Raw genomic sequence first — 18,447 nt, 5'->3', positions numbered from 1 at the left:
TTTCATCTTAGAATTGTAAGTTGAACATGAAGTCTAGTGATTCTGAGGTACAATAAAAAGAGAAAGGAAATGGGTCTTTGTCTTGGGCTCAGTGCCTCCTAAGACGTAGGCCAGAGGTGGCTGGTGCCTCCCAGATGTTGCACCCAACAAGAACAGAGGGGTGGCTCTGCACAGGAATAGTCCTCTCCAAGCCCTGTGCATAGAAAGGCGGGACTCACGGTGCTAGGTGCCAGGAAGAAAGTCTTACTCCTTTTTGTTCATCTTGGAATATTTTTGTGTTCACTTTCAGTTGTGGTAACTATTTCTGATTCAGAGTCTTGACCTCAATCATACAAGTTGTGCATATTTATTTTGAGGAAGTGGATGGTCTTTATGCTTTGAATTTTGCTATTGTCGCAAATGGTGGTTTGTTATTTTTTAGAGTAATGTGTATTAGATTCTCTCATGTCATATTTTTTTCTGTTATACTTTAATCTCCTCCCATTCAGAAACTTGACAGAATTAACTTATATTTTCTTCTTGTTACTTTGTCATTAAAAAATCTTGAAAATATGTTTGCAAGTGATTTTCCTACATGCAGAAACCAGTCGGTTCCATGGAGAGGGACTGACTCATCCCTTTCCTTCAGCATCATTTAGTGAATAATTCTTTTCCTGACTTAGGTTGTCTTAAAAAATCACGTGTTAAGTTGCAAATATGTGGGTATATGCATTGTTGCTGCCAAGGTTTTGTTCTTTAGTCTATTTGTTTGATAGGTTTAAGCATAATTTTATGATGCACTTTAAAGAACTGTTTTAAAGAACCATAAAAACATAGCTTAGACAACGATGAAAGTATTTTAGCCAAAAACAGTAATCTTTTCTTTTCTACACAGAACGTAAAAATAAGTGTTTTTTATTCACTGTTACAGGCCAAAATGGTACTGAAACATCTTAGTCCTGATTCAGATGTTAGTACAGGAAACATGACAAGAATGTTCCCACTTCTTGTGGAAAAGCTAAGGGAAATGGAGAAGTTGCCAGCACTGTTTTTCATGTAAGCTATTTGTTTTTGCTGGAAATTTGTATTACAATTTGTATTTTGTATTACAATTTGTATTCCTTTAAGATGTGGTGAGTTACACAAACCATTGTAGTATAGTATTCATTGCTATTTTGGTGCTCATTTGTTATTCAAATGCAGAAGTCTTATTTGAAAAGTCTATTCTTTTAGTTCAATTTTTATGAAATATCTTAGTTGGGTTATTAAAAATCACCTCATTCTTTAGTTTGTTACTTCATTTTTTGTTTTCTGTTTAAACTATTACTTAGGTCTTAGTAATTTTCAGTACATACCTAGGCTGTTTGTAAAAAATTTGAATGAATATGCATAAAAGTACTCCATATAAAATTAAAACATCCTTACAACAGGCTAGAATAGTTATTGCCAGAGGGTTTTTTTTTTATTATTTCAAGTATATACTAATGAGAACTATGATAGATACTCGATAAATTTTGAATGTTATGGTATAAAAATAGTTTAAAATTGAACAGGATAGCCCAGTTTTGATAAAGTAACACAAAAGGTAATTTATTAAGTGGATTAACATTCCATATCCTAGATTAACCTTGAAAACATAGTTTAGAGGTCTGCTTTGCAGTGTGGTGGGTAGGGGGGTTAGTGACACAGCTCCTTCACCTCCAATCCAGCTCCCTGTTGATGGCCTGGGAAGAGCAGCAGAAGATGCTGCAGGTGTCTGGGCCCCTGCTGCCATGCTTCTGGCTCCTGGCTTCAGCCTGGCTTGGCCCTGGCTGTTGCAGATACTTGGAGAGTGAAGCAGCAGATAGAAGACCCCTCTCTCTGTGTATAACTTTGCCCTTCAAATAAATAAGTCAAAAAAGAAAAAGAAAACACAGTTTGAGATCAGAACAGAATGTATTATTTACTTTAGATAATTTCTAATTCTACTTAAGCTGCAGAAGCTTTACATAAATGAAGGCATAGTATTTTGCTCAACTGGTAAAGTTTAATGGAACTTGTTCCTATACAACAGACATAGTAATAAATCAGCATTGATGATGTATATTTAAAATAATGATGACAAGTGAACATAAGTTTGCATTTGGAAATTTGGAGGATTATAATAAAATTGGCTTCTTTTAACTTATTACTGGAACAAGAAAAATAAATTTCTTAATGTTTATTTGTATTTGAGAGAGAGAGAAAGAGAGAGAGAGATTGAGAGAATGAGTTTTCTATGCCCAAATGCCTACAACAGCCAGGGCTGGGCCAGGCTGAAGCCAGGAGCCTGGAACTCCATTCAGGTTTCCTACGTAGATGGCAGGGACCCAATGAATTGAGAAATCACCTGCTGCCTCCCAGGTATTAACAGGAAGCAGGAACAGAACCAGAAGTGAGACTCTATCCCAGGTCCTCTAGTATGAGATGTGGCAGTCCTATCTGATGGCTTAACCAATTGCACCAAAACACCTACCACGGAAATAAATTTCTTTGTCACCAAGACACTTCACAGTTCACCTACTTTGTTTTCATGGATGGCTGTAGATTTTAGTTAGAAACCAAATAATTCTCTCACGGTGGTTAAGGCACTTCTTGGGATGCCTGTATCCCGTACTGGAGTCCTGAGTTCCAGTCCCTGCTCCAGTTCCTATTCCAGTTTCCAACGAACATGCACCCTGGGAGGCAGCAGGTGATGCCTTCAGTAGTTGGGTCCTTGCTCCCCACATGGGAGACCTGTATTGAGTTACAGGCTCCTGGCTTCCACCTGACCTAACTCTGGCTGTGTGGGCATTTGGAAATTGAGCCATTGGCTAAGAGCTCGCTCTCTCTGTCTCTCTGCCTTTCAAATAAATAAAAACAAATACTAATTAAAATTCTTTACCTATGAATTATTTCATAAAGCTGAATTGCAAAATAAAAATCCAAAAATACTTTTGTTATATACTTACAGTTCATGTATATTCATATCTATTTTTGTGGGAAAGCAAAATTTTACTTTTAGCCCCTTAGGATATTTAAGATGAGCCTCTATCAAAACAAGGTAGAGAAATGCATACAAATTCTTTTTAACATTTTTTTGAAAGGTAGAGTTACAGACAAAGGGGGAAAGGGAGAGATAGAGAGAGAGATTGTCTATCTGCTGGTTCACTCCCCAAATGGCCACAATGGCTGGAGCTGTGCCAGGCTGAAGCCAAGAGCTTCTTCCAGGTCTTCCATGTGGGCACAGGGTTGCAAGCATTTGGACCATCCTCTGTGCTTTCCTAGGTGCACCAGCAGGGAGCTGGATTAGAAGTGGAGCAGCTGGGACTCAAACCAGCACCTATATGGGATGCTGGTGCTGCAGGTGGTAGCTTTACTCTCTATGCTACATGCCCATCCCAGATTTATTTAAAATAAGGTTAAATGGCATGGGGGCCTTTGTTAGGAAACAAAGACCCAAAGACAAAGTTAGAGATGGACACTTCTACTTAATTGGCAGAGAGGGTCGAGGTGAAAGTGTGACAGGGCTAAAAGGCTTGGACTAGGGTAGTTAACTGGGTGAGATGCCCAGGAAGAAAATGGTTAGTTTAACAAAGCTTGACACAGACTTCCCTTACCTCCACTTCCTGTTCGTGAAGATAAGAATGTCACTCTGTGCTGTAACAGCATCTTTCACAGGGCCATTTAATCTCCTATGTTTAAGAAAAAGAGCCGGCGCCACGGCTCACTAGGCTAATCCTCCACCTGCAGTGTCGGCACACCGCGTTCTAGTCCTGGTCGGGGTGCTGGATTCTGTCCCGGTTGCCCCTCTTCCAGGCCAGCTCTCTGCTGTGGCCCGGGAGTGCAGTGGAGGATGGCCCAAGTGCTTGGGCCCTGCACCCGCATGGGAGACCAGGAAAAGTACCTGGCTCCTGCCTTCGGATCAGCGCAGTGTGCCAGCTGCAGTGCGCTGGCCACGGCGGCCATTGGAGGGTGAACCAACGGCAAAGGAAGACCTTTCTCTCTGTCTCTCTCTCACTGTCCACTCTGCCTGTCCAAAAAAAAAAAAAAAAAGGAGCAAAAGAGGGGACCCTCTTGCATCTATTTCCTCAGTGACTTTAGCTCAAAATAGATAGAGCCAGAAGATACTTACACAGTAAGATATTTCCCCGACATCTAATTCTACTTGGGGAGTATAATTTCTGCATGGTTTTATGCAAGGTTGGACTCCATAAAGCAGCCTTCTTGGCCCTGTGCAGTTTGGTTTAGTCCTAAGTAGCCTCAGGTCATCAAGAGATCTGAGGTTTGTCTGGGCTGAAGCTGTACCTCTCGGGTCTTTTCAATTAGTGGAGTCCCCATCAACCTCCAACACTCCGGTCTCTGGAAAAGCAGTCATGGAGCCGCGGCAGTGTTTGCTGGCAGTATCAGTGTGTGCTTAAGACCACACACTTTATGGCCAAGTCCAAAGTGCACTCTTTTTTTTTTTTTTTTTTTTTTTTGACAGGCAAAATGGACAGTGAGAGAGAGACAGAGAGAAAGGTCTTCCTTTTCCCTTGGTTCACCCCCCAGTGGCTGCTCCGGCGGCACACTGCGGCCGGCACACCACGCCAATCCGAAGGCAGGAGCCAGGTGCTTCTCCTGGTCTCCCATACAGGTGCAGGGCCCAAGGACCTAGGCCATCCTCCACTGCCCTCCCAGGCCACAGCAGAGAGCTAGACAGGAAGAGGAGCAACCGGCACAGAATCCGGCTCCCTGACCGGGACTAGAACGCGGTGTACCAACACTGCAGGTGGAGGATTAGCCTAATGAGCCGTGACATCAGCCCAAAGTGCACCTTACCTCTGCCACTTGTTAGCTGTGTCACTTCTGGATAATTCCTTAATAACTTTGAAAAATGCTATGGTAAAAATAATAATACATAGGGTACGGATAGGACTTAAGTAAAAACAAAGCACTTACTATAGTACTACAAAATATCATTGGTGACCAACCCAGTTCTGGGGTCACCTTGGTTTACATAGGTTATCAGTAACATTTAGGAGACAAACAGTTCAAAGTGATCTACGGTTTTACAATGGCCATGATGGAAACAATACCATTTAATAATGACAGTGACTTGCATTAATGCAGAATGAGAAGGAACATAATGTCCCGGTGAAGATCATGGGCTTGGAGACCAGTCTGCCTCGTGCAGGCTGTGGTCTGAGGCTGTGAGGTAGGCCACTTAATCGCCCGTGTTTTCATCTGCAAGATGGGGATAATAACAGGGCCGTCCTCATACGGTTTGTGAGTCGTCAGTGAGGCAGTATATTTAAGCCACTTAAATTAATGTCTGACAATAGTAAATACATATGTTTACTGTTACTATCTTGCTGTCTGTTATTAGAAATTTCCTGCCATATGGCAATGTGTCAGTTTCTTAATCTTTCCTTCATGAGTGTGCCAGGGTATTTACTTTGGCTTAGTTAACCATACTTCTGGCTCTGGAATACTTTGGAAAAGCCCTTTGCCTTGCCACTGAGACATTTAAACTTTATTATGTAGACCAAATCAATGATTTGTTCCAATAGGCTCTGGTTAGCGGCGTGAGAGTGTTTGCTGGCTATTTTACCTGTAGCATTTTGCCAGTAAGATACAGTGGGGAATTAAAACTTGCATAGGTTTTCCAGTGTTCCCAGTACTGGGAAATGCATGTGAGTCTGCAGTTACTTGCTCTGGTAACATTTTACTCCTCGTGTATTATGAAAGTTTGGTCTGTTGCCCTCCATCTAGTTAAGTACTGAGATCTGAACAGCCCAAGGGTTACATCCTGGACTACATCCCTAGCTTAAGCCCCAAGGTGCCAGGAGGTCTAGACCCTCATATTCCTAGGAATTCTTATTCCTAAAAGGTAGAAGGCCCAGACCTCAGAGACATTCCTGGTTTGTGAAGGCCAGCAACACCTGGAGTTTATCTGTTCTCTGGGAAAGCAGTAGTCACATTCCAAAAGGCTAGAGAACGTATGAACTTTTCCATCCTACCAAGTGAACAAATATTTGTTGATGGCAAAAGTTTTTTTCTCTGTCCTTTGGGAAGGGGCAGAGATGGATAGGTTTATTCTGTATGAAAGTGAATAAGATCCATTGCCTTCCAGCTCTTGTCTATAGGATATCAAACTTCTCTTATGGGGAAAGTTTCCATGAGCTGTTATTGAGCGTTTCCCCAAGGTAGCATCTAGGGTGGGGATACGGGAACCATTATTATTGCAAGCTAGTTAATAAGGGTCTGTTCTTCCAAAACACTTAGTGTACATAATCAGAATAAAACTCATAAAGATGAATATTCAAAACCCAGTAGGTACATGTCAGAATGTAACAGTAGCTTTTGAAGTTTATGGTGTTATTTTCAGACAAGGGTTCTTTTTATTTGTTTCTAGATTCAGCTTAGAAGCTGTGGAAGACAGAGCTAAAAGTGTGAAAAAATTCCTGGAGGATAAACAGGAGAAAAGACGACCTCCCAAAGCTGATAAGGAAGCCCAAGACATGGCTAATAAACTTCGAAAAGTAAAAAAATCCATAGAGAAACAGAAGATGTTGTGAGTATTTAAACAGACTGCTCATCAAAGGGTTAAAATTCTTTCTAACTCACAGTAGGAAAAATAAATGAATCTGCTCTGCAAAGAAGTTCTGGTTATTGCTCGGACTTGCTTGCAAATTGGGTAAATTTGGATTGGAGAATCAAGCAAAGACAAGTGTCCATAACCATAATCATAATCTTCAATTGCAAGAGTGAGTCTCACAGGCGGGCGCCGCGGCTAATCCTCCGCCTGTGGCGCCGGCACACCGGGTTCTAGTCCCGGTAGAGGTGCCGGATTCTGTCCCGGTTGCCCCCCTTCCAGGCCAGCTCTCTGCTATGGCCCAGGAGTGCAGTGGAGGATGGCCCAACTGCACCCACATGGGAGACCAGGAGAAGCACCTGGCTCCTGGCTTCGGATCAGCGCAGTCCACCGGCCGCAGTGTGCCGGCCATAGTGGCCACTGGGGGGTGAACCAACGACAAAGGAAGACCTTTCTCTCTGTCTCTTTCTCACTGTCCACTCTGCCTGTCAAAAAAAAAAAAAAAAAAAAAAAGAAAGAAAAAAGAAAAAAAAGAAAGAGAGAAAGAGTGAGTCTCACTTAGAACTTGAGAGGCAGCACCATAGCTTACCAGCCTAGGTAGACTGCATACCAAGATCATCATCCTTCAAAATAAGCATATTTTTGACACACATGTGAGGTCTGACTCCCATTCAACCCTCAGAAGACCTAAACATGCCCTACACACGTTGTCTTGCGTCACAACAAAGACATGTCTTTTATATACCATCACAGTTTTATAAGTAATAGAGTTATGCGGCTAGAGTTGGGGTGTAGCAGGTTAAGCCACTGCCTGTGACACTGGAATCCTGTATGGATGCTGGTTCAAGTACAAGGTGCTCCACTTCTGATCTGTCTCTCTGCTAATGCACCTGGGCAGGCAGTGGAAGAAGGCCTGAGTACTTGGGTCCCTGCTATCCACATGGGAGACCCCGTTGGAGTTCCAGGCTCCTGGATTCAGCCTGGTCCTGCCCTGGCTGTGGCTTTGGGGACTGACCAAGCAGGTGGAAGATTCTGTGTGTGTGTCTTTTTGTAACTCTGCCTTCTAAATAAGTAATAGTGGTAGGGCCGGCACTGTGGTGTAGTGGGTCAAGCTGCTGCCTGCAGTGCCATCATCCCATATGGGTGCCAGTTAAGGACCTGGCTGCTTCATTGCTGATCTAGCTCTGTGCTGTGGCCTGGGAAAGCAGTGAAGGATGGCCCAAGGCCTTGGGTCCCTGCACCCATGTGGGAGACCTGGAGGAGGCTTCTGGCTCCTGGCTTTGGATCGGTGCAGCTCCGGCCGTTGTGGCCAATTGGGGGGTGAACCAACAGATAGAAGACCTCTCTCTCTCTCTCTCTCTCTCTCTCTCTCTGCCTCTCCTTCTCTCTGTGTAACTCTTTCAAATAAATAAATGAATCTTTAAAAAAAAAGTAATTGTGATGTGGTGCAGAAAGATGCCACCTGTGACACTGGCATCCCATGTTGGCACCAGTCCATATCCTGGCTGCTCCAGTTCTGATCCAGCTCCCTGCTAATGGCCTGAGAAATGATCTTCCGTCTGCTGCCTCACTCCCCAGATTGCTGTAATGGCTAGGGCTGGACCAGGCTGAAGTCAGGAGCCAGAAGCCTCATCTGGGTATCCCATCTGGGTGCAGGGGCCCAGTGGACCATCTTCCACTGCTTTTCCAGGAGCATTAGCAGGGAGCTGGATGGAAAGTGGAACAGCCAGGACTCAAACCAGTGCCCATGAGATGCCGGCACCATAGGTGGTAGTTTAACCCACTGTGCAATAGGACCTCCCCCAATTTTCCCATACTTAATATTCTTCCTTGATGGGCTCTACAGCGATCAGCTGATGAAATCTAAACTTGAATATTAATTAGTACATCAACACGTCTTGATCTTTTTCAGCTTCACGTCATACTACTCCCCACTGGCAATATCCAACATTTATAGTGCTCCTCTTACGACTTACTTGTGCACCTCTTCCTCTCCCTGGACTGACTGTTCGCTTTGATTGACCTCCTTCCTGACTGCCCTGAAAACTTGTGTTCAGACTTCTCTGAATCTTAAGCTGGTTTCCCAGTTAGACTTAATACCATTTCCCTTGTGTTCATGCTATACTTCTTTAAAAAGATTTATTTATTTATTTGAAAGTCAGAGTTACACAGAGAGAGGGGAGGTAGAGAGGGAGAGGGAGAGGGAGAGGGAGAGGAAGAGGGAGAGGGAGGGGGAGAGAGAGAGAGAGAGAGAGAGAGAGAGAGAGAGAGAGAGAGAGAGGTCTTCCATCTGCTGATTCATTTCCCAGTTGGCTACAATGGCTGGAGCTGCGCTAATCTGAAGCCAGGAGCCAGGAGCTTCTTCAGGGTCTCCCCTGTGGGTACAGGGGCCCAAGGACTCGGGTCATCTTCTACCACTTTCACAGGGCATATATATATATATATATATATATATATGTCTTGCTATACTTCTGATAGTAGTTCAGTTATTGTCATGTACAAGTGTTACTGTTTTCCATTTGTATGTGTTTCTGCTTTCTAAATGTTGAGCTCCCTTATAACAGGAACCATGTGTCTGCCTCTTTTTTTATCTCCAGTGCTGAGCATATGGCCAGGTAGGTAACAGCTGTTCCAGAATAATTTTTGGGTGAGCAGTAGCTGTTGCCCTCCATGTTAAACCAGCTTTTAGAACTTCTCTGACTCGGATTTCCCAAATCATAAAGCAAGCTGGAATTTCTGCTGTTCCTTCTGCATATGTCCCCTCTAACTGTTCTGCTGTTTCCTTAGCAATTGGGCGATGAAGAGCCAAGGCAGAGATGGTCTAGGAGTGTGAGCCTTCTAATAACAGATTCTCCTCAGACAAGTTTTCTTTGGAGCAGTAAAAGCAGTTACATTAGTGACCAATTCAAGCTGTAAAAAGACAGCATGTTTTGATGTCATATTTTTCATAATTTTTATACTGAGGTTGAGGGGTCCCCATGCTAGGGAGGGCCACTCTGGCCTTCCTTCTTTGACTGTACCATGCTTGGAAAATGAGACGTCAGTGGAGCTGAGGAGACATGCCCACCCAGAAGTCACTAGTTTAAATTCCAGGTTGTTGTAGAGCTATAGTTTCAAGGTAGGAAGATAGAATGTATTTTATGGAATTTTTTTGTCTTGATTGAAAACTTATATGCCAATATGTGGGCCTCTCTAAGGTGTTTGCCCATGCTCTACAAGCATTACGGCGTCTCCCCTGAGTGAAGTGTAGTGTTAATGGGAGGTGAGAACACCGGATGACGGAATACAAGCCAGCTTATCTTCTCTTACTTAGAATTGTCTAATGTGCACAATTAAGAGGCAAACTAAAAGATTAAAGAAAGGCTATTTGGGTGTGTGGGAAAGGCTGTTATATTCAGAGGAAGTGGGTAATACAGTGTGCTGACAGGGCAGTCCGGGTCAGGGTGTGTGGAGGCCTGTTGCAGGTCAGGTTCCCTAGCACACATGCTGAGAAGGGGATGTCCGTGGGAGAGATTTACTGAAGGGGCGCTCTCTGAGGGATGTGCAGGAAAGTGCGAGAAGCAGGAGAGGGGAGGTGCAGATAAGCAAGAATGTAGGTTCTACTACAATAGCCTGAATGTGGCTCTACTGGAAGCTGCAAGCTATCACAGAATTGTACCACTTTGAGTTGGGGGCTGATGCTTTTTAAAGGTTTATTTTATTTTATTTATTTGATTTGATTTATTTGATTTGATTGATTTGATTTGATTTATTTTATTTTGATTTATTTTATTTGTTTTATTTGATTTATTTTATTTTGATTTATTTATTTACATGAAAGTCAGAGTTACACAGAGAGAGAGAGAGAGAGAGAGAGAGAGAAAGGTCTTCCATCCACTGGTTCACTCCCCAAATGGCTGCAACGGCCATAGCTGGGACAATCTAAGGCCAGGAGCTTCTTCAGGGTCTCTGACACAGGTGCGGGGGCCCAAGGATTTGGGCCATCTTCTACTGCTTTCCCAGGCCATAGCAGAGAGCTGGATCGGAGGAGGAGCAGCTGAGACCTGAACCGGTGCCTATATGGGATGCCGGCACTGCAGGTGGTGGCTTTAACCACTCACAACAGCACCGGCCCCAAAGGTTTATTTTTTGTATTTGAAAAGCAAAGTGAGAGGGAGAAGGAAAAAGGAGAGAGAGAGCAATATCTTCCATCTGCTGGTTCACTCTCCAGATGGCCACAACAGCTGTGGCTGGGCCGGAATGAAGCCAGCTGCCAGGAACTTCATCTGGGTCTCACACATGGGTGCAGGTGCCAAACACTTGGCCATATTTGTTGCTTTCCAAGTGCATTAGCAGTGAGCTGGGTTGGAAATAGAACAGCAGGGACTCGAACCAGCACCCACATGGGATGCTGGTATCCCAGGCAGCAGCTTAACCCCATTAAGTTGCCACGATGCTAGCCTCTGGGCACTGATTTTTGAATGTCAGCAGTCAGTTATTGGCTGTGGGCTACTTCCTCACCTCCAGAAGAGGCTGCTCCCTTCCCAGAAGTTTCCAGGAGACTCCTGTCAATGGTGGGTAATTCTCTAGGAAATGATGGCAGCTGAGAACTCTCAGCAGTCAAACTCAGCACAGCTGTAGCAGCCCAGAAGGGAAGGCGGATGGCCTGGAACTGCAGTGAGCAAGGAGGACGCCGAGCTCACCAGGGGGCCTGGTGCCTTGAAGGTGAACGGGGAGAAAATGACCATCACTCTAGCAAGGGGAAGCATGGCTGTCTGGGCGGAACTGGCTTCTGTGAGAAGGCTGTGGGAGAAGGGACGTGAACGTGACAACATAGGAAAACATAGTGGAATTTTCCCATGAGGGGGTCTAAGTTCCTGCGGCAGAAAAACAGGTGCATTCGAAGATTCCCCCCTCATGGTACAGATGCACATAAAAGTGAAAGATTGATGGATAAGAATGATTGGTTTTAAGTCTGATGGCCAAGTACGAATATTCATTACATACAATTTTATTTGCATGAACAGAGATGAAAAAGGTCAGAAGAACAGAACTACAGACCAAAGCCTAATACGTGAAGCTGAACATGACAGTCTCCTGAGGAGTCTGGAGAAGAACATGGAAACCCCCCAGGACTGCACATACGCTGATCGGAAAGTGATAGACGCTGAGGTCAGCACTCAGGGCGCTGTTCCCAGTATACTTTCCTCACTGGTCCTCACTAGACAGGGTCTCACGCGAGCTCTACATGCAACTTCTACCACAAGGGGACTTTCGTATTTGGTCTTCTGGCTACTGGCAGAAGAGTAACCAGAAGATCTGCAGCAGGTGTCCCCAAAAAGATAGGTTCAGGATGTGTCGATTATTGCTTGCTCACTGATAGTTCTGCCTTGGGAATTTCTGGCCTTTCATGATTTCTTTCTTTCTTTCTCTCTCTCTTTCTCTCTCTCCTTCCTTCCTTCCTTCCTTCCTTCCTTCCTTCCTTCCTTCCTTCCTTCCTGTCTGTCTTTCTTTCTATTTGAAAGTCAGAGTTACACAGAGAGGAGAGGCAGAGAGAGAGAGAGGTTCACTCCCCAACTGGCCGCAACAGCCAGAGCTGCGCTGATCCGAAGCCAGGAGCCAGGAGCTTCTTCCAGGTCTCCCACGCGAGTGTAGGGGCCCAAGGACCTGGGCCATTTTCTACTGTTTTCCCAGGCCATAGCAGAGAGCTGGGTAGGAAGTGGAGCAGCCAGGACTTGAACCGGTGCCCATATGGGATACTGGCGCTTCAGGCCAGGGTGTTAAACCGCTGCGCCACAGCGCAGGCTCCTCATGATTTCTTTCTATTGTATTGTGTTCCACATCCTGAATCCTTGTTGTCATCTCCTGGCCTCATTTGAAAATTTGAGTACACGTGGCACAATACACAGAATGTCTTAAAGTCCTAGGCTTTCTATATTACAGGTAAAAAATTCCACCAAAGAGGCTTTGGAATGTCTAAAAGTGGTGTGCCATTGCTACTTTGAAATCTTTATCATAGACAAATTTGAAAAATTGATAATAACCACTGCCCTTTCAGGTGAACCTTTTATTTTCTTATATCTGAGGGTACTTCAGAAGGTTTATGGAAAAATGGAACTAAAAGATAAATTTAAAGTCTGGTGTTCTGGCACATTGGGTGAAGCGACTGCGTGCAGCATCAGCATCGCATATTGGAGCACTGGTTCATGTCCCCTGCTGCTCTTCTTCCCACTCAGCTTCCCTGCTAAGGCACCTGTGAAGGCAGTGGAATATGGCTCAGGTTTTTGGGCCCCTGCCACCCAAATGGGAGACTAAGATGGCGCTCTGGCACTTGGCTTTGGCCTGGCCCAGCCTGGGCCGTTGTGTCCATTTGGGGAGTGAACCAATGGAAAGAGGATCTCCCCCTTTGTCACTGTCTTTGTCTTTGTCTCTGTCCCTGTCTCTCTCTCTCTTTCTCACTGCTTTTCAAATAAATCTTGAAATAAAAAACACAGCTTTGGGACTGGTTAGCCTAGAAGTTAAGATGCATATGTCTTAGGCTGAAATACCTGGGGTAGATACCCTGCTCCATATCCTGGCCCCAGCTTCCTACTAATGCAGACCCTGGGATATAGTGATGATAGCTCAAGTGAGTAAGCACCTGCCACCTACATGAGATTCCTGATTGAGTTCTTGGCTCCTGGCTTTGCTCTGTTCCAGTCCCAGTCATTATATATATTTGAGGGGTGAACCAGTACATGAGGGCTCTCTCTCTGTCTCTCAAATTAATACATTTTCAAAAATTAGACAAATAATAGATTAATTTATTTGATGCATGAATTCCAAAAATTTTTTATATTGTTGTCTTACAGTACACAGTTTCCACAACCTTTTCAAAGACCCCATGATGTGTGTGTGTATGTTTTCAAATATCCTCATGATGTCTTCCTTTTTCATCATCATGCATGTATATCACATTTAAATAGGTCCTGGATATCCCACTGTATGGATGACTGTGTAACTGAAATAATCAGTATCAGCCCTTTGCTTTTGGGTTCTTACACTTTCCTCTCTCTCTCCATTCATAAGCAGTAATTTGCCTTTGTCCATATAATTCTGAACACAACTGGATTTCCCTGTTAGCACATGGAAACTTTTAAAGTCATTTGCGTCTGACTTGCAGTGAGAAGTAGGCCTTCCCCCACATATAGAGTAAGGAGAGTGCTCTGCCTTCTTGGTGAAGTCTCTCCTCTCTGGGCCGGCTCCAGGAGTACCTGCCATTTGCTCACACTACTCTGAGTGTTTTCACTACAACTTTGTCAGTGCTTTTGAGGCAGTCTGTTCAAAAATTGGAAAGATTTTTCTTGTGGTTCCTGTAACTATCCTAAGACATTGTTTTTACTCATACGGAGTTATTTCAAACAGTTGCCTCGAGGTAGCCAAATTATTACATAGAATGCATGGTATTTTCACTTACACATTTTAAATTATGGTTACATTAAAAGCAGGTAAGAAATTACTGATTTCCCTAACCCCTGGCTTCTTTTAGACTTTGCAGATGGTGTTTGACCGAGTAAAATTTCAAAGAAAAGGCCGCGAACTGAAAGATTTGGCAGAAAGAGGTATTGGATATCATCACAGCTCCATGGGCGCCAAGGAAAAACAGTTAGTTGAAATTCTCTTTAGGAAAGGATTTATTAGGGTAGGTAAAGCGTTTTGTTATAAAAATTGAAGTTGTGACTATCTGAATGTGATTGTTCACAAATAGTAAATAATATAACCACCTTTTTTTCCTCTTGCAATTCCTTCCTCCCCCTTTTCCTCCATTTCTCCCCTTCCTTTCACCACCATGATGGGACTGCATATTCCCGTCTCATTTTGTTGGGAGAGGGAATCTGAAGTGTTGTTTGTGTTTTCAATGAGAATTAAAGCCATTTTTTTAGTAGGAATGCACCCAAGTTTTCAGATAAATGAATTTTATTGTCATCCGATCACACTCATAACCGACACCCAAATGAAGAACAGAGTGTTACCAGTACCCTCTCTGTTTCTTTTTTCCTCAACATGTGAACCAAGAGTATATTGTGATTTACATGGTGTGATTCAGCGAGGCAATATTTGTAATTATATAACAAATGATCTGATAGCCACATACTTGTTATCTGCTCTCTATTAACGACCACAAATAAGAGAAGGTGATTTTTTTCTTTTTGGGTCTTGCTTATTTCATATAGCATAATGATCTCCAGCTGCATCTATTTTGTTACAAATGTATTCTTTTATGGCTGAGTAATATTCCATTGTGTATATTCCATATTTTCTTTATGAAGTCATCAGCTGGTGGACATCTAGGTTGATGCCATATCTTGGCTGTTATGAATTGAGCAGATATAAACATGGAAGTGCAGATAACTCATATGCAGATTTAATTTCCTTTAGAAATATTCCCAGGGGTTGGGATAGCTGGGTCATATGATACAGCTATTTTTAGTTTTCTGAGGAATCTTCATACTGTCGTCCATAATGACTGTACCAGTATACATTCCCACCAACGGTGTGTTAGGATATCCTTTTCTCCACATCCTTGTCAGCATGTGTAGTTTTTTTTATTTTTGAATGATAACCATTCTAACTGGAGGTGACAATAGTGGTTTTTAGTTTTGTTGTCAGAATTTCTTGGGCTCCTTATATATTCTGGCTATTAATCCTTTCCTGGATGCATATTCAAATATTTTCTCCCATTCTGTTTGTTGTCTCTTCATTTTGTTCAGTTTACTGTGCAGAAGCTTCGTAGCTTAATGTAATCACCTTTGTCTATTTTTACTTTTATTGCCTGTGTTGCTGGGATCTTATCTAAGACATGTTTGCCTAGGCCAATGAGCTGTAGCACTTCCCTTATGTTTTCCTCTAGTAGTTTGAAAGTTTCAGGTCTTCAGTTTAGATTCTTGATCCATTGTGAGTTGATTTTTTTTTTGTATGGAGTATAGAGTAGGAGGCTTATTTCAAACTTCTGCATGTGGAAATCCAATTTTTCCAGCATCACTTGTTGAAGAGACTCTGCTTTTTCTAAGGTGTGGTTTTAGCTTGTTTGTGCAAGATTAATTGGTTGCAGATACATGGATTAATTTCTGGGTTTCTATTTTATTCTGTTGGTCTACATGTCTTGTTTTTGTGCCAGTACTAAGCTGTTTGGATTATAACAGTCCTGTATTATCTATTGGAATCTGGAATTGTGATTCTTCCAGCTTTTTTTTTTTTCTGTTTAAGATTGCTTTGACTATTCAGGTTTTTTATGTTTTCATATGAATTTTAGGATTGTATTTTTCTAGATCTGTGAGGAGTGTCCCTGGTTGTTTGATTGGGATTGCATTGCATCTGTAAATTGCATTGCAGAATTACTCCTCAATGGATGTACAGATTTCTTTAATTCATGTAACTGTTGCTCTGTTCTTGAGTAGCCTTTCAATCAGTCTTTTGAATTCCTTTTCGGGCATGTCATCAGTCTCTGCCTCACATCCAATACTGATGGTTTACTGTGTCCTTTTGGGGAGTCATATTTCCCTCCTGTTTATGTTTCTTGTTTTCGATATTGGTTTTTACACATTTCGGGGGAATCGCTTGTTGCTAATTCCTCTGGAAGTTTTTTTTTTTTCAATTGAAGGCTTTATTCTTAGAAACGTGCCTCTCTCACTCAGTGGAGTGCCTAAGGCTCACACCAGCGTTTGAAGAGTGTTTTGGGTGGGGCCAGGTGTTCTGGCCACTGTTTGTGGGTAGGGCAAGAGTCCAGGCTGACACTCAAGTTGGATGTGATAAAGCCCCTCTGGCTGCAGTCAGTAGGGGTAGGAGATGTTGGAACTGGCAAGCATGTGCACAGTCCCAGCCCTTGTCTGTTTCAAGGTGAGCAAGGTGATTCACAGCCTAGAGGGAGCTCACGGTGTCTGTGTATCTCCTCCAGTCAGGCATGCACACTGCACAGAGCTCCAACTCACTCTATGCTGTGACCCCTGAGCCATCTGTCCCCAGTGCACAGGGAGCTCTGAGCTTCCGTAATCAGACGGGGTGGGTGCTCAGTCCTCTAGCCTCTACCCACATCCCTCTCAGCTCTGTGGCCTCTGTCCAAAACTCCCACAGGCACAGGGGTGTCTGCTCTCTACCCCAGAGTTGCCCCTTCCCCGGGATGACCTGTTCCCCAAATCAGGACAGGTTCACCTCAGCAAATTGAGTCTGGCACTTTGCTAATTTAATATCTGAAATAAGAGCAAGAATGGATATTTTCTGAAAATGGAATTGAAAGATAGTTGATTTTGGTGGAAATGAATTTTGAACTCCATGCATATGCTCAGTCTTCAAAGAGTTCATGGAAAATGCATTTTACGAAAAATTCTGGGATTTCAAATTTGCGCTGAAATCAACTTATTTTTTAATTCCATTTTTCTGTGAACTCTTGAAGTTCCCTGATTTTGGTTCCTCATGGCCTCCTGCATATCTAGCAAAGTGGTTAATGTTTAGAGGTGTCATTCTGAAATGCTCTCTCTACTATCACTGAGAATGGAAAATAGGTAAGTAACTTGAGTAACTTTGAGATCAAACCCTTATGATGTTTTCTTTAGTATGTTGCAGGAGGACACCTGAGAATGTTCTGGATAAATTCACAGAGTCTTTAAAAACTTCCTAGTAAACTTAAATCTCGGGTAAAAATTTAAAATTAGACTCTAAATTCACAAAATTATCCTTACTAAATTTTGCATGACATGCACTCTTCATATGTATGTGTCTATATATAAGAGGGAGAGAATAGAGAGATGGAGATTGATTCGGCTACTCTGGGTAACGCCTTTAAACTAAATGTCAAGGAAAATCAGACACCGTAGTTAAAAAGTAATTCTGTTATCCAGAAAAAACAAAGTTTATAATTAACAACTTTGTTACCTTTTCTCAAGTAATAAATTTACTTATCTTAAGGGTTAATAACCTGAGACAAAATTTTCTACATGATTATGAATTGAGGAAATGGATATACTTATTTTGATTAGCATATCCTGTGTCTGAAATTATATCTCTTTAGTAGTGGTTACTCAGTTACTAATAGTTTAATGAATTAACTGATTACCTAGTAAAGGTACTATGGAAAGAGTGACAAATTTGTGATAGAGAACACATTTTTATTTTCTAAATTTAACATTCTTTTCTATTTATTTTTTAAAAACTTTAAAAAACAGTTAATAGTATTTAAGATTTTAACAGATGTACAGATCTGTCAAAACAATTTGAGAAAATTCTCCATATTCTTAAACATTAACCATGGAATGAATGACAATCAACATAAAGAGAGAAGACAATAGAAATACCAAGCGTTATGTAAAACAATGAACAAATGTTGGATTTTGTTGGTAAACTTTGACATTAGTATCTTACTCCATTTCTGGTAGTTATCACGGCCACTTAAGGGGAAAAGAAACTTTACTTTGCTGTCATCACAGAGATGCATTATTTCCATAGATACCTCAATAGATTTTTAGATGAAGTATGTAATTGCCCTAAAGTGGGCTTATAAAAATATTGTTTTACTACTACAGAGAAATTCTCTTTTTAGTTATATAGTTTTAAATATTTACTAAAAGTTTATCATGTACGATCTTGGTAATATTGGTGCTAGGGATACAATGGTGAATGGTGCTTGAAGTTTAGGACAAAGAAACAAGAAATTTTATTGAAGCAATCACTACTACGAAAACAATTACTGTAGGACAAAGAGTTAGAAAATGATGGAGTAGTTATTACAGACTTGGTGGTCCAGAGATTCCTGTGACATTTTAGCAGAGAATTGAAGGCGCCAGAAAAATAAATATTTGGAAGAAGCATTGTGTTGGCTTTGATTTTAGAATGTATTTGGTGTGTTTGTGAAACAGCAAGAATACTAAATGTGTATAGTATCT

General features: G+C 42.3%; 1 protein-coding gene across 6 annotated transcripts in view; it reads left to right on the top strand.

Annotated features, from left to right (window-relative positions):
- Positions 1 to 18,447, top strand: part of LOC100345657 (probable ATP-dependent RNA helicase DDX60) — a 97,546-nt gene that overhangs the window by 55,208 nt on the left and 23,891 nt on the right. For all 6 annotated transcript variants that reach the window (XM_008249590.4, XM_008249585.4, XM_051832208.2 and 3 more), the window contains exons 25-28: positions 911 to 1,035; positions 6,374 to 6,532; positions 11,560 to 11,704; positions 14,061 to 14,213. In XM_008249590.4, the coding sequence (XP_008247812.3) occupies positions 911 to 1,035; positions 6,374 to 6,532; positions 11,560 to 11,704; positions 14,061 to 14,213 (582 nt within the window). The remainder of the gene's footprint in view (positions 1 to 910; positions 1,036 to 6,373; positions 6,533 to 11,559; positions 11,705 to 14,060; positions 14,214 to 18,447) is intronic.

The sequence above is a fragment of the Oryctolagus cuniculus genome, chromosome 2, assembly GCF_964237555.1.
Source record: "Oryctolagus cuniculus chromosome 2, mOryCun1.1, whole genome shotgun sequence".
NCBI lineage: Eukaryota > Metazoa > Chordata > Mammalia > Lagomorpha > Leporidae > Oryctolagus > Oryctolagus cuniculus.
The sequence above is the reverse complement of the archived record's forward strand: the minus strand, read 5'-3'. Positions and strand labels throughout refer to the sequence as shown.